This window comes from Ictalurus punctatus, chromosome 3, assembly GCF_001660625.3.
Source record: "Ictalurus punctatus breed USDA103 chromosome 3, Coco_2.0, whole genome shotgun sequence".
Taxonomy (NCBI): domain Eukaryota; kingdom Metazoa; phylum Chordata; class Actinopteri; order Siluriformes; family Ictaluridae; genus Ictalurus; species Ictalurus punctatus.
Window position 1 is genome coordinate 14494122 of NC_030418.2, and position 16311 is coordinate 14510432.

The 16311-nt window shown below is 37.0% G+C and overlaps 2 protein-coding genes across 2 annotated transcripts; one reads left to right on the forward strand and one right to left on the reverse strand.

Annotated features, from left to right (window-relative positions):
• The first annotated feature begins 247 nt into the window (after positions 1–247).
• rrh (retinal pigment epithelium-derived rhodopsin homolog) lies at positions 248–5244 on the forward strand. Its single transcript, XM_017465050.3, has 7 exons — positions 248–496; positions 888–1078; positions 2161–2260; positions 2363–2516; positions 4315–4483; positions 4568–4746; positions 4849–5244. Exons 1-7 carry the CDS (start codon positions 388–390, stop codon positions 4952–4954), a joined length of 1008 nt encoding a protein of 335 aa, XP_017320539.1. The 5' UTR covers positions 248–387; the 3' UTR covers positions 4955–5244.
• A 192-nt stretch (positions 5245–5436) lies between these two features.
• Positions 5437–15114, reverse strand: enpep (glutamyl aminopeptidase). The gene is made up of 20 exons (XM_017465049.3): positions 14082–15114; positions 12712–12853; positions 12366–12497; positions 12135–12255; positions 11764–11918; positions 10986–11099; positions 10619–10753; positions 10412–10477; positions 10242–10307; positions 9964–10124; positions 9703–9785; positions 9437–9573; positions 9274–9329; positions 8556–8706; positions 7289–7362; positions 7053–7157; positions 6788–6961; positions 6436–6576; positions 6179–6260; positions 5437–5911 (listed from the first exon to the last, which is right to left on the reverse strand). Exons 1-20 carry the CDS (start codon positions 14711–14713, stop codon positions 5765–5767), a joined length of 2874 nt encoding a protein of 957 aa, XP_017320538.2. The 5' UTR covers positions 14714–15114; the 3' UTR covers positions 5437–5764.
• Positions 15115–16311: the final 1197 nt, after the last annotated feature.

Consider the following 16311-nt stretch of genomic DNA (forward strand, 5'->3'; position numbering starts at 1 on the left):
TGGCTGCACTGATATTTTCTTGGTTGAGCTGAGAATGTGCTGTTCCTCTGTCTTTTTTAGAATGCTAGTCTCATGCAAGAATGAAAATCCTTCATGTAAGGATTAGAACAAAAACAATGAGCTGCTCAGTATTTGCAAACCAATAAAGAGCTTAATCCTCATGTCGAATTCACTTCACTTACTCAATCACACAGTCCCCCTGGCAACGTTCAGAGGGCCTAAACCCCCAAACCTCATCTCCAAACCTTTCCCTCTCTCCTCTCTTTTTTGCTCCTCACTGCTTGCTGGATATGCTGGAGGACGTTCCATTCATCTATGAGAACTAGGCTGGGCAGTAACGACGTCTGACTAGTGCTTTTGGTGTGGGAGTGAGTGTATTTTTGAGACATGGAACCTGAAATCCTGAATTCCTCAAATGAAGCCATCAGCTTTGGTGGACAAAGTGCCTTCTCGCAACTGGAACACAACATTGTTGCTGGATACCTCATTGTTGCATGTAAAGAGTATTCATGTATCTGTGTGTCTGTATGGATGTGACAGTGTGTTGAAAATATAACATAGATCTATGGTTACATGTCTATACTATTTTGTAGTGCTTATGTTAGAGAAATAGCACAGAGCTTATTGCTGGATACAGAATGTAGAGCAATCAATTCATAATAGATTTGGATATTATGTGGCTGAGGGGTTTTAATAGATATTTATAATAAATACCTGATGTCTTGTTCCCAAACTTGTATAGTGTAGCTGTATAGTGGTCAAACCTAACCAGCAGGAGTGCTCAGTGAGCCATTAAACTAAATTCATAATGTTATAAAATGTGCTTGTATTTCTTTCTTTCTTTCTTTCTTTCTTTCTTTCTTTCTTTCTTTCTTTTCCATGTGCAGGTGTGATCAGTTTGTCCAGTAACCTTGTGGTGCTGATTATGTTTGTAAAGTTTAAAGAACTGCGTAATGCCACTAATGCCATCATCATTAATCTGGCTTTCACTGATGTTGGAGTAGCAGGTATTGGTTACCCCATGTCTGCTGCTTCTGATCTGCATGGCAGCTGGAAATTCGGGTACACTGGTTGCCAGGTTTGTTGCGATATTTATTTACTGATGACATATATGGTGAAATCAAAGAACTGATAGTTATTATACAATTGAAGATTTATAGACCCCAAATTATTATCTTTTTATTATTATTTCCCACCCTTGTTTGTGTGCAGTGTTGGATGGTGTGTGTGTGTACAGAACATGGAATAGCATGTGATGCTAATCTGAGAAATTAGCTTGTTCTTTAATAGGGGGGCCTGCTGCCTAAGAATGCTCATAATATGCTACATTATCATTAGGGGTGTACGGATGCATTGTGTCATTTGCATTGTAATGCAAAACAATGTGATGATTGGATTGTGGAAAGGTGCGATTCACATCTTGGATATCAGCATTCTATTAATTATACATCTAACACAATTACACTTTTTGAACTTTAGAGATCCCAATCTGCGCAACCCATAGAGTTAAAATTTATAGAGAGGACACTGGTGACATGATTTCATTCTTTTGTGGAGAGTCTGTGCAGTTACTGAGAACCATCTGTACTTGTGAAGTGACCGATAGCTCAGAGGTTGCGGAAGCTGGGCATTTAAGTTGACTTTAGAGCTCTGTTTCCGGTTAAAATGACATCCGAGGTGCTGCTACAGGAGGTCATTATGTTTCAGTTTATCATTTCGCCTGGGCAGAGACTTTAATTATGCAATCAAATTTCTGGAAGAATTTATAAATTGATTTATTTTTAAAGATATGGTGACCCTGTAGTACATTTTGTTTACAATATTAAACTTCTGTTCATAGCCATTTTTTGATTTATTTACTTTCATATAGACAAAAATACACATTGTTTTACATTGTTTATGAGTCAGAAATAAAAACAGAGACTTTTCAGTCATAATGTTTAATTAAAATTTTGTTCAAAGTATTCTGAGAATTGAATTGTATAGAATTGAATTGAATCATGAAGCCAGTTTCATGAATTTATTTGAATCATTATTGGAGTGTATTTTTATACCTCTCACTATAAGAGTGTGCCTTTTTTTTTTTTAGAGATACATTGTTCACTGAGCTAATCTATTCATGAGTGTTACCTATATAATCTATTTATATCTCTCTTGTAGGTCTATGCTGCCTTGAATATATTCTTTGGGATGGCCAGCATTGGGCTGCTTACTGTGGTAGCCATTGATAGATATATAAGCATCTGCAGACCTCATATAGGTATGAACATACTTGTGTTCCAACATCAATTTTATGAATTGTTTATATGGATTTTTTTTACACTGACCTGACTGAACTTTTTGCATGTTGGTGTGCTTGTAGGCCAGAAGATGACGGCACACTCATATACACTGTTGATTATGGCTGCATGGCTCAATGCAGTGTTCTGGTGTGTCATGCCAATCGTGGGTTGGGCTGGATATGCTCCTGATCCGACTGGAGCCACATGCACCATCAACTGGAGGAACAATGATGCGTGGGTTCTCCACAAAGAGGCATCAACTCACAACTCACCTCTTCCCTTATAGGCAGTCACTTAGCCAGTCATTTACATATACCAGTGGTTTTAAAATGTCAGCTTTATGTTTTCTCTGCTCAACTCTATTTCGTTGCTGTAACGTCTCATTACAATCCTAGGAAACATGATAATGAACTATTGTGCTACAACCCCTGGCAAAAGTTATGGAATCACCACACTTCAAGGATGTTCGTCAGAGATTTTTTTAACTTCGTAGCCAATAAAGAAAGCACAGATATGACAAAAACAATGTTTGTTTAATAGCTCAAGTTAAATGAAATTATTTTAATTAATGGCATTTTTTTTTTTTTTACAGATCAAGTAGAGGAAAAAAATTATGGAATCATCTTGTAAAACTTCCAAAACAAATACCAGCACAAGTTTAAAAATGCAAATTAGTCTACTGTTAATTAACTGTTAGTCTACTGTGGACAGACCTTAACCTTAGACTTTTTGAAAGGAAACATGGTCCGAACAAGAGAGTTGTCAAATGAAACAATGGAAAATATTCAAACTCATTCAAGAAGGAAATCCAACACGGAGAGTGGCAAAAGATATTGGTCAGTCAGCGGTGTCTAAATTTGGTGCAGGTATAAACAAAATGGGAAGGTTATAAAAGGAAAATATACGAGTAGACCAAGGAAGATGGTAAAGCATCAGGATAGAAAACTCAAAGCAATATGCCTTGAAAATAGAAAATACACAACAAAACAAATGGAAAACAAACGGGCGGAACCACAAGTCAATGTTTGTGACAAAACTGTAAGAAATCGGCTGAATGAAACGGGATTTACGTATTGAAAAGCCAACAATAACACCTAAACAGAAGGCAACAAGGTTACAGTGGGCTAAAGAGAAGCAATCATGGAGTGTGGATGATTGGATGAAAGTGATATTCAGTGATAAATCACAAATCTGCATTGGTCAAGGAGGTGATGCTGGAACTTTTGTCTGGTGCCGTTCTAATGAAACATATAAAGATGACTGACTGAATAAAACAATCCTGTCAATTTCCAGTCAACTTCCGTTGAAGTTTTGGACACTTTTCTCATTCCATTGAATGAAATTAGGTTTGTTGATGATGAAGTCATTTGTCAGGATGATAATGCATTTTGCCACAGAGCCAAAAAGCTTTTCTTCAGTAAAGGCTTATCAACTCAATGACATGGCCAGCAAACAGACCAGATCTCAATTCGATTGAAAATTTATGGTGGAAATTTAAAAATTGGTCCATGACAAGGCTCCATCCTGCAAAGCTGATCTATCAACTGCTATACAAGAAAGTTGGAAGCAGCTTGATGGAGAATATTGTTTTTAATTAGTGAAGTCCATGACTCAAAAATTAAGCCGTCATAAAAGCCCAAAGAGGAGCAACAATGTACTAATTATGATTTGTTGATCATTCCATAATTTTTTCCTCAACACTGAATGATTCCCTGTTTTTTTCCTCTATTTGATCTGGAATTTTTTTATGTCATTAAATAAAACAATTTATTTTTATATGTTTGAGGTATGTTTCATGAAGCCTGAATGTTCATCTATTAAACAAAAATAGTTTTGTGTCATATCTGTGATTTGTTTATTTGCTACGAAGTAAAAAAAAAGCAGAGTGAGCATCCTCTAAGTGTGGTGATGCCATAATTTTTGCCAGGGGTTGTACAATGTGCTCATTTAATATAATTTAAATCCATTTTACATAGGACCTCAACAATTTTGTGTTTGTGTTAATACATTTTTTTTTCCTATGTCCCCTCAGGTCCTTTATCTCCTATACAATGGCTGTGATTTTTGTTAACTTTATCATACCACTGTCTGTCATGTTCTATTGCTATTACAATGTTTCGGTCACCATGAAGAGGTACAAAGCAAGCAACTGCCTGGACAGAATTAACATTGATTGGTCAGACCAGATAGATGTGACTAAGGCAAGTATTTTTCATATTACAATGTAATTAATGTGTGTTCATTCTGTTGTTGGTGTTAGCTTGATATTTAACTGTGTTTTACAGATGTCTATCGTGATGATTGTGATGTTCTTGGTGGCCTGGTCTCCATACTCTATTGTGTGTCTTTGGGCATCATTTAGTGATCCTAGAAAGATTCCTGCACCAATGGCCATCATCGCCCCACTCTTTGCAAAGTCCTCCACATTCTACAATCCCTGCATCTATGTTATCGCCAACAGGAAGTAATGTCATTCTAATTTGCTCATATGGTTTGGAACATGAATTCTTGCAAAAGAAATGATTGTGATCAGGTCATGCCAACATTTACATTTTGTTTGCTTAAGGTTCAGAAGAGCCATCATGGGTATGTTGCGATGCCAGACCCGACGACATGTCACCATCAACAACCAAGTTCCTATGACGATCTCACAATTGCCTCTTAACCAGTGACCTACGATAATATTTACAGAACCCATCATGTCCTCTACTCAGCGCTGGCTGCTGATATTTCCTTGCATCGTTATAGCACCATAGGATCTGATGTAAATTGTTTGCTACTAGACGTACTGTAAGTTAAACATTGCCATTGTAAAAAAAAAAACTGAGTTTCAGGGTGGAAATTAATTTTGCCTTATCACTATAGAAATGTCTTGACACAAAAGAAATAAAATTATTTGTAGGTTGTGATCAGATGCATGACCCCATTAACCCCTGTTTATATATATATATATATATATATATATATATATATATATATATATATATATATATATATATATATTTGTGTGTGTGTGTGTGTGTGTGTGTGTGTGTGTGTGTGTGCGCGCGTGTGTGTATATGTATGTGTGTATGTGTGTGTATATATATATATATATATATATATATATATATATATATATATATATATAATGATTGCATTAATAGAATGATGATGACAGTTGTAATAATAACATATAATCATATAACACCAACCTGTGCACTTAAATACAAAGCAACATATGTACAGTCAATTTTTCTAAAACAAGTGTTCAGGTCGGAGTGATTAATATTGAATCTAGAACAAAACACAGCTGTATTTTTATCATTAGAGCCTTCTGTTCTCTTATGCACTGATTAATTATGTCTATGGGGTTGTGAGTTCAGTTTTTTCAGTTTTTCTCAGTCTTCCCATTTTAAGGGTAGTTTCTATGGAAAAAAAGAAAATTCTAAGGAGGATGGGGGATTGTTTTGATTAAGTGTGTACTTAAGTGTGTGATATTTTTAAGACACATTCTGGTCCAGCCAGGACTGGATCTCGTCTCGGTTGCGCTTCACCCACTCAATATTGCTCTTTACTCTCTCCAAAGCCTGCTTTCTGGGTGTCTCTCCTGCTCCAGCATTTGGGTGTAGAGCAAAAAAGTGTTCCATCTGAAAACAGAATGAATGAATAAATAAATAAATAGTGGGTGCATTTATTAGTAGAAATCACCAGGACATCTGCAGATTTAGCAAAGCTAAGGTGTACAAAAAAAAAGAGACAGTCACAAGTCACTCACTTTTATTTTTCTACATACTACTCAATTTATGTTACAAAGTAAATTTAGACAATAACTTGTGTACTTTAAAACAATGTATTGTTTCTCATATCCACCTGATTGTGATTGTGACTATACACATATAATGTGTATGTGTTACCTTCCACAGCTGCAGCTCTGTGTTGTATGACGTACTGATTCTGTTAAGCAGACGTCCCAGGTTCCTGTCTGTAATTGTGTATCTAAATCAGATAGCAAGACACAGATAAAGGCCAGCTGATAACATGACAGAAAATATATCTACTTTTGTTTAATGTAACAGAACACATATGATTTACAAGGTGTGTCAACAACTTATTAGCTGTTATTTTGATTTAAAATCAAACCTTTCTGACTGTCTTCTTCGGATACACTCACCTTTTCACTAGGTAATCCCAGTTAAGAGTTACCCAGTCCCAAGCCATGCTCTCACCATACTTGCTTAGGGACACATATCGCACCAGGGTGAACAAGTCTTGACTCCTCACAATGGTCTCATTCTTAGATGCCTCAAGCAGCCTGTCATAAAAAAATTGTAGGTCTCTGTAGATCATTTGTCAAGGCTACAGTTTCCTTTACAGGAAGTCATAGATTAGAAATGCAACGTCAGTGAAAATAATTTTTTATAATTATTACTAGAACGTTCATAGAACTTAATAGAATGTTGCCCGCAGTAATTTTATTTTTTGTAACTCTTCATAATGCCCCCTTATGAAATTGAATGTTTTACCTGTTGAGGAGTGAAACATTTTCTATAGAAGCCAGGCCATAGAGCAGCTTGTCTTTTTCTTGAGCGAGTGTGGCACTGAGGTACCTCTCAAACATAATCTCCCAATTTGCCTTTGTTCCTGAATTCTTCATCCCGTATCGGTACACGAGTAGCCTGAGATTCACCGGTACACTGCTGCACTCACAGTGATAAGAAAATCCTGTCCACATTACTTATTTAGCAACTTGTAGAGTTGATTATATTTTTGCATCATCATTGACTGTACCTGATAGTTCCATTAATCCACTTTTCAAAAATGACAGAAGCCTCAGAGAGAACCTCTGTATCACCCATCTGGCAGGCAATGCTGAGAACCGTCTCCCTCAAAAGCCTACGCAAGACAAATAAACTACAATCAGAATATATTTGCTATACAGGTAGAGTTCGTACGCATAGAATATTTGTACATATCTGTCTGTTGAGTTTCGTTTCCTTTTTTTGGGCCTGCCAAGTAACACACACCGTTCAGTTTGGTTGCCCACATCATCCCAGCCCAGCTCTCTAGAGATCTTCTGTACATGGTGACGAAAAAGTTTCTGACCATGGATAAGTGAAAAATTTAATTAGAACAATACTTACACTGTGGTAATGTTCTTAAGAATCATGAATGTTCAGTCCCCACCAAAAGTATTGGAATGGCAAGGCCCATTATTTATAACAAAAGACATTTGAGTTTGAGCTAATAATAATAAAAAGATGATAGATCAGAATTTCCACTTTCATTTCCTGATATTTACATTTAAATGCGTTAAATAACTTTAGAACATGGCACCTTTTGTTTGAACCCACCCATTTTTCAAGTAATCAAAAATACTGGAACAAGTGACTGACAGGTGTTTCTTGTTACCCAGGTGTGCACTGTTACATTGATTTTAAACAATTGATAGCTTTGAATGTGTACTCTTGGTTTTGAGTTATGAGTTTCACCTGTGAAGACCGCATTTGTTACTAAAAATGATAAACCAACATGAAGACCAGAAACATTGTAAGTGCTGTGAAGAAAAATACAAAAACAACAGTCAGTGACATCACGAATAATCTCCACAGGGCAGGGGTGAAGGTATCACAACCCACCATTCAGAGAAGTCTTTGAAAGCAGAAATATAGAGGCTATATAGTCTGCCAATTTGCAGAGAAATACATCCAATCTAATTGGGAGGAACTTCATCATGCAGACAATAAACACAATGCCAACACAACAAAAGGACAATCAGGGTGAAAAAGTGGAAGGTTTTAGACTGGCCAAGTCATTCACCACCAAACCTTAACCCAGTTGACCATGCATTTCACCAGAGGAGACCGACAGGAAACCTCCAAAACAAACAACAACTGGAAGAAGCTGTGGTACAAGTCTGGAAATGGCAATAGTTTGGTGATGTTGCCAGCTTCATTGCTAGCAAGGAATATGCAAATATTAAGTAATATTGTTAGGTTACTTTCCCTTACTTTAACACTATCTGTTACAATACTTTTGCTCACCTAACCTTTGCTCTGCCTCCAAAGGTTCCATGTTTTAAGTTGTTTAACAAATCTAGATGTAAATATCAGGAAATAAAAGCTGAATTTCTGATCTATCATATCATATTCATCTTCTGATCTCAAACCCAAATGTCTTCAGTGTATAGCAAAAACAAAACAACTGACCTTGCCATTCCAATACCTTCTGAGGGGACTGTATATATTTTCACTTTAACAAAAAGGCATTGTGGTCTCAGCCCAAGAGGCTCACCTGAAATTGGGAATAGAGTGTAGAGTCACTTGCCAACATTTCCCTCACATAGGCTATTGATGCGGAAACCCGGTCCCATACAATATACTCTGTCTCATTGGCCAGGTACTTGAGTAAGTCAAAAGTGTTTTTATAATTAACTATGTCTGCCCTGTGGAAATACATTGTTAAAAGAAATTTAAAACTATGCATTTAAACATTCAAGTATGCAAAAACAATAAAATCAAGTATACAATCTATAGAAATATGGAAGGATGGGTCAAATTTGTAGAGATTTTCATTATAGACATGTAGACAATCATTTAGACATGATTAGTAAGGCTAGTATCAATGGCATATCAGGTATAATCAGCTCCCTATCTTCTTTAAGTGTGTGTGTGTGGATGTGGGTGTGACAATATTATGCACATTTACAGCATTTAACATATGCCCTTATCCAGAACAACTTACAGATTATTATTATTATTATTATTATTATTATTAGTAGTAGTAGTAGTAGTAGTAGTAGTATCAATGTATTGATTAACTCTAATAGTGTAATTGTCAAGCTATTGATAGGTATAAGATTTTAGCCCTCCCAACTAGTATCTAGTTTGTTTGCATCTTTCTCATTTGTAAGTCACTTTGGATAAAAGCGTCTGCTAAGTGAATAAATGTAAATGTAAATGTAGTATCACCACCACCCACCACTGGCCCTGTTTTTGATTAATAAATATACCTTGCTAAAGCAAATACATCATCAATATAACCACTTCTGTCTGCTGCACTCAAGACCTGCAATAAAGCCATAAAAAACAAGCAAAGGCAATTTAGAAACATTTATGGATGCACATTATCACAGCAATAAGCATTAAATGAGGTATAAACACAGGAAGTAGTACCAGGTGGTCTGTTAGCAGCTGCTGACTGATGTCAGCCCATATGTCATCAGGATGATTGACACGGTAAAATCCCATGTGGTCGCTGTTAACTTTGATGAGTCCATCAGTAGCAAGGGAGTAGTTATTAATAATTACCTCTGGAATAAAAATTACATCAGAGCTATTTTTCTAAAAGGTGCTTAATCTCCAGTTAAGAGATTTAGGAATTTAGATAATGATATTAATTAAATTAATTTGATCCAGGAAGCATGATTCCATACTAGTACCTGTTAGCCCTTTATCAAACAGAATGATGCCACCATTACTGGTGTTGAGTGAATTCCACTGCACAGGAATAGTCCATTTGTAACTGTGAGAGGGATTCATCATGAATAATCTCGAAGGAGAGACATTGCTCTGAACTGAAGGCATGGGGTAGCACTCAAATAATGTAGATTGAGGAGATTTTGACAAAGTAATGTATGCCTTATTTGGTAAATGTAGAGGACCAGAGATAATGAAAGACATAATGATTTAAACAGACTCACCCCATGGGAGAGCTGGGCTGAGTTGGGTCTGCATTAGGATCCAGGAGGAACCTCTTTTGGGTGAGTTTAGCGTCTGTATTTATATCATTAAGACTCAGCACTGGGTATCCCATCTGTTTGGTCCACGTATCCATGATTTCTGCTACTGGCAACCCACTTACCTAATATGATCCATATTCATGCTATTAGAAAGACACTGGTGTTTATTGTAAAAATGTAGAATTTGCTCCAAAAAAAACAATATTTTGTTTTTAAATTCCCTTCAATAAAGTGACTACCTCAGACTGGGCTTTCCAAAAATCTGATGTCTTGGCATTCTGAAAAGGGAAGTCTTTCAAATATTTCTGTTGAAAGTAATAGGGTCAGTGTTGGATGGTTGATACATTGATGATACACAGATAGACATAATAGAAATGACTAAATAAATCTAAACATTTTTAAAACTTACCCGACAGCCATCTCTAAATTTGTCTCGACCCATCCAGCCCTCCAACATTCTTAAAATAGACGCTCCCTAAAAATTAGAGGTACCAGGTTAACATGGGGACATTTTGAATTTTTTTACTCATGTATTCAATATAATAACAAAAAAAGCCCACAAAGCCATGAAATGGCTTTAACCAATAACTGCTGTGAGGACATGATGTAAGCACACCTTGCTGTATGAGATGGCATCAAACACAGAAGTGATTTCTGAAGGGGTGGACACGTCAACAATGATAGGGTGAGAAGTGAGGAGTGCGTCATCAACCAACACAGGAAATACATCATCAATGAGCATGATGTCACGCTGGTCAGAGAAAAACATTTTCAAAGCAATTTTTAACAGGTTTATCAAATACTTATATCAGATATCTATGACACTTGTTTACATTATGGTGCTGGTGCTCTTGCCTCTGTGACTCTGGGGTTAACAGCTTAGCAAATCTGTCTTGTGGTTTTAATCAATATTTACCAAAACTTAGTAAAGTTATGTTTAACAATAAAGTTTAGTTGTGCGTATTGTTAATGTTCTGACTCACCATTCCCCAACTGGGCTCAGCCTGCTCCACGCCAACATACTCAAAAAAGCTGGCAAATCCCTCATTCAGCCACAAGTCATCCCACCAGTCCATCGTGACAATATTGCCAAACCACTGCAGGTACAGTACAAGCAATCATATAGTAATCTTGAGCAATAACATTTATCAAAAAACAACACAGCGTATCAGATACCCCGTTTGATTTTGCCATTAAAGGGGCTGGAAACATTGATGAAAGAGATAAAATCTGAGGCTTTGTATGTTGGAAATGACTTGGGTTTCATCCAAGTGCATAAATGCCAGAAATGTCTGAAAATAAGATTGTTTTATGGATGTGGATTGTGTCCAACAACCTTGAACCTGTAGATAAAATATGCTTATCAGTGTTCTGGTGTGATACAAAGGTCATAATCAGAGGTGGATGTGCTCATCAAAGGAGAAAATGTGACTTTTATCATAAGATGGTTTGATAAGTAACTGTGTTAGTTATCTTTATGTGGGTAATCTCTGCTTTGCTTATTACTGTAAATGAAATACATGATATGACAATAACAGGATTGTAATCATTCCTTTGGCATATAGCAAATTCTGACAATTGATTCAGATAGCAAAATGCTAGTTACAAAGTACAGTGTCAGAGGAGTATGAAAAGTCCTTGGCTCTTATGAATACTATTCTGAGCCATATTTAGAAATGACTATAAAACTGTGACAAGCATTCAACACTGCCTTCTAAAGCATTATTTTAAAGGTTGTTATAGAATACTTGAGTCATTAACCTGGTGCACAAGTTCATGAGCGATGACACTGGCCACACGCTGCTTATTATAAGAGGAAGATTCCTTCTCATCATACAGCAGGTTGCTCTCTCTGTAGGTGATCAAGCCCCAGTTCTCCATTGCTCCTGTCCCAAAGTCTGGAATTGCTATCTTGTCTGTAATAAAAAAAAACTGCACTGGTTTCTTTTGTAGCAGTCATTGCATGTCATAGAGAGGACTTTTTAAAAACATTATAAAAAATTGTTCAATATACTTAATATGATGTACACAAATGAAAGTGAGTCATATGTAGTTAAACTGAAGGAAACATGCTAAGTATACTGTATATACTGTATAATAAATCTGTGTGTAAATCTATTAAACATATTTACCCAGCTTTTGAATGGAGTATTCCATATCAAAGTATTCTTCAAAGTAGTCAAAGATGGTCTTAGTGACATCTGCAGCATATACAGCAGTGTGGATCTGTGAAGGCTGGGCGTAGATCCTAAGCTGAAGGGTAAGAGAAGAGACTAAACAGGACCTTTGTAAAAGTGCCACTCTTGTCTTTGATAGAAACATAAACAGTGAAAACACTGATGATTGGAGAAGAGTGTACTTACAGTAATGTTGCTTTTAGAAATCCGTTCCACATAAATGAACCGGTGCACTGCAAAACACACCAAGTAGGTGCTCATCTTAACTGACGTGTTAAAAGTCGTTTTTTTCTTTTGGTTAGGAAGCGTCTCTATATTCTGTTAAAGAAACATATAAAAGTAAAGGTCAGTTAATTTGTCAGTCAGGCTTCTGGAATAGTAGAAGGTAAGGGAAAGTGAATGGGCTAAGATATACATACACACACATACACAAACATACACAAACATACACACACATTTACAGCACAGTATAGAAAAAGTCTAGAAATCTGCATTTCTACAAATTGTGTGTGTTTGAGCATGTGCAGCATACCTCCACTGGCATGTTGGACAACGCTTCATAAGCTTGGTCATGGGTGATGGAGATTTTGAATGTGGCTTTTTTGTTAGGCTCATCAAAACAGGGGAAAGATTTACGAGCATCGGTGGGTTCGTGGTCTGTGGCTGCAATTTTTCTGTAAGAGAGCAACAGGGACTTGTAAAACCCAACACTTTGTTGACATTTTCTTCTACAGTTCAAGTGGAGAACACTCCATCACAACGTCACTTTCATATTAAAGTCTTAATGAAGATGAATCAAGATTTGATTCATTTGGTTCTAAAGTGCAGCATTCATTTTGGTGATTTTAGACAGATTCTGTGTATTAGACACAAAATAATACTCAAGGGTATAGTGTTGTGTAGTGCTATATAGTAGTTTCACAATTCATGCACTACTACCAAGTTTTAAATCTGCTGACCCAACCAAGTTGGGAAACAATGCAACAATAGGTAAGTGTAATTCAGTATAATATAAATTGGCTAAGGGCATTCTATTAACAATCCCTGTTTTATGCCTTAACACTTTATGCAGCAAAATGGCACTCCATATGACAGTTTTGTATGCAAATTATTGATTATTATAATTTTACACCCCACAATTAATACAAGATTGGTGCAGTGTAAATATGTGGATTTCTGCTCTGGTTACTACATTTGCCTGTGCTGTGAAATTTGTGAAATTTCCCACCAATTCTCAAATAGGATAATAAAGAGCTACTGTTGCATAAGGCTACAGTCCAGCCCCAAGAAACACTTTATAATCATTTGCCTTCACATTCTCTTTAGATTTTGCATACTTCACACATGCTTAATGCTACTTGTGGTGAAATAAAACTTCACCTTGGCCATTTCCACTATATGACCAAGCACACTATTGTGGAACAATCCACTGGGATCCTTTACTGTCTGCAGTGCTCCCCCTGGAAGCTATAACCCATTCTGCTGTCTTTCATGTTTGGCCTTTTCTGTGATCTGTGCTCTGATCTTTGCTCTTACACACTAATGGTCTTGTAAGGAATGTGAAAGCTGTCCCTAAGCAGCTGCGCAGACGTCTGTTTCCACTCCAGAAAAAAAAGTCAGATATACTGTTAGATAAGACTATATGATGAAAACAATTTTAGGAGAAAGAATTTAAGATATATCCAATTCTGGTACAAACTGTAAGGGAGGATGATGACTAGAGATTATTTTTCATTGAATCAATGAGATAAAGCACAGTGATGACATTTTTGCACTATTAGATTTCCCCTCACACCATGAAATACCAGCTGTGTCGACATAATTGTTTGGTGGAAGCAATGCATTTTAATACAGTGTCATCCTACATTCCCACAGCAGAGATGAAAAAGAAAGAGCACTGACTTGATTTCTCCTTCCTCAACGTAGGTTGTCTTGTAGAAGCCGACGAGAGAGCCATTCAGCCAGCCCTGGAACTGCAGAGTGAGGATGTAGTACTCATCTGTGCCAGTGGCTCTAAGCTCCTCTGTGGCCTCCATGACTACATACTCCTGTGCAGTGTACTCAAAGCACCCCTTCAGCCCAATGGAGGTGGTACCAGTTGGGCCCTTGAGCTGCAGAGTGGGCATGTTTGATACAAATGTCTCTCGAATGTGTAGCCATAGATGCATACTGGCCTTAGTCAGATGCAGATGAATGTCCACGCTGCCAGTATAAACATCTGTATCTAGGTTGGGGTCCAGGTGCAGGTCGTAGTGTATTGGTTTGATGTAGTCAGGCAGCCGAAAATTGGTCCAGCCACCGCTGGTATTGTTGGAGGGTTTGCAGGGGCCCCTGTCCGTCACCGGGCTGCTTGTGGTTGTGGGTGTTGTTGGTGTTGGCTTGGTCTCATCAACAGTGGAGGAGGTCTTCTGGCTCAGGCCCACCCCAAGACCCACTGCGATGCCTGTTACTATTATAGCCAAGCATATGAGAGCAACATGCTTCCCTTGAATGCAGTAGCGTTTCTGATTTGTCTCCAGATCAAACCGGTCCATGGTGAGCAGAAACTTTTACTCACCTCAACTCAAAGACTCCCTCTGTTATATAGTCACACACTCCACAGATATCCACACTTACTTCCTTATCCCTCCCAAAAGAGAAAGCAGCTGCAACTGGGTATCTCAGAGTTTCCAGCTGTGTAAAGCATACACTCACACTCATTCATCAAAATCTGTCTACAGAATGTGCATATAAATGCAGGACATGTAGATACAAGACAGAGATTATAAAAACAGCAGGTTTTCCCAAAGACGATAATTTAAATGTTTGTAAGACCACAAGCACTCGCTTTGGCCCAAATGTCCAAATAAGGGGATTCACTGACTGATGTTAACCTCTGAACAGTCTAATAGCATTGACATACACAGCTAGATGTCCTGTACTTCATACCCTCATCTAGTTAGCCATCAATCTATGCAGGTTAATCAACAATCGAGAGGAATTATCACAAACTCTGAAAGAGAGGGAGAGTGAGAGGGAGAAAGGGAGGTAGGTTTGGAAAATAGAAGGAAAGAGAGAGAAGGGCAAAGAATGAGAGACTGGAGAAGAAAGTGAGTAAGAGGAGGGGGCTTAAAACATGGGAGTGGTGAAAATAGCTGTACTCTCTTGAGCTTTACACTTGTTTAGAGTGAGACCACTGGGATTATCATGGTCCTACAGGTGGCATTTGAAGAAGAATTTACAAATAGTCAATCCTACAATTAAAATGGAAACAATGTGGGAAAATGGTACAAACAATTATTGTCCTTTATCATCTGTGCCTCCTGATTCTAAGTTCATGATTCTAAGCATTCACTTACTAATTTAAGATTCACAGGAATAATAATAATAATAATAATAATAATAATAATAATAATAATAATAATAATAATAATTCATTATGTTCATATAAATATAAATAACAAAACTTAAATATAACCAATAATGTCAGTAAATTCTACAAGTGGAGGAATTCTTTCCTATTTTTATTTTTTATTTTTTTCATTTTAGGGATGCATGAGAACTATTCTGGGATTAAAGGTTATTCAGTTATTCAATTATTACCTTTTATGTGCGCTGTAAACAGTGCTGTCTTAATAATAAGACTAAGAATAAGAATAAAATGGGCGGCACGCTGAGCAGACATATTCTAAATATGGCAACTCATAAATTAGCCAAAATTTTACTGTTATGTGCTGCATCTAATACCTGAAAGGTGAGGTTGGAACCTTTAAACCCAGAGGGCAGAGTTCAAAAGTACCCCTGCATATATGCAAATACCTTGGGTGTGCACATGCAAATAGGAGTGATCTGAAAGTCTGTGACTGTCAGTGTAGCTGATCAGTTTAAGCACAGTTAACTGTGAGGAAATCTCAGTTCCTTAACCAGTTTTTCAGAATGTATCAATACAGTAATTAGCATTTCATGCATATGATTAGGTAAAGGTAGCCCTCTAGAGGTCAGTTTAATAAAAACACGTTAACAAACAGTGTTACAACACACACAAGACAGGAGATCTAATTACCCTTCAAAAATGTCATTTTGAGTCATCCTGCCTGCAAAATAAAACACTTTACATTAGTAGGTAAAAATTTTTACAATTATATTGTATGGG

What these genes read in the sequence shown, in the direction of transcription:
- rrh (XM_017465050.3), top strand. Translation starts at nt 388, where the DNA reads ATGGAACCTGAAATCCTGAATTCCTCAAATGAAGCCATCAGCTTTGGT. An exon ending in AACTGGAGGAACAATGATGC is followed by an intron (nt 2,517 to 4,314) that starts GTGGGTTCTCCA and finishes ATGTCCCCTCAG; the next exon opens with GTCCTTTATCTCCTATACAA. An exon ending in TATGTTATCGCCAACAGGAA is followed by an intron (nt 4,747 to 4,848) that starts GTAATGTCATTC and finishes TGTTTGCTTAAG; the next exon opens with GTTCAGAAGAGCCATCATGG.
- enpep (XM_017465049.3), bottom strand. Translation starts at nt 14,713, where the DNA reads ATGGACCGGTTTGATCTGGAGACAAATCAGAAACGCTACTGCATTCAA. An exon ending in CACTCTATTCCCAATTTCAG is followed by an intron (nt 7,363 to 8,555) that starts GTGAGCCTCTTG and finishes ATCCATGGTCAG; the next exon opens with AAACTTTTTCGTCACCATGT. An exon ending in TGGATTAATGGAACTATCAG is followed by an intron (nt 6,962 to 7,052) that starts GTACAGTCAATG and finishes CTGTGAGTGCAG; the next exon opens with CAGTGTACCGGTGAATCTCA.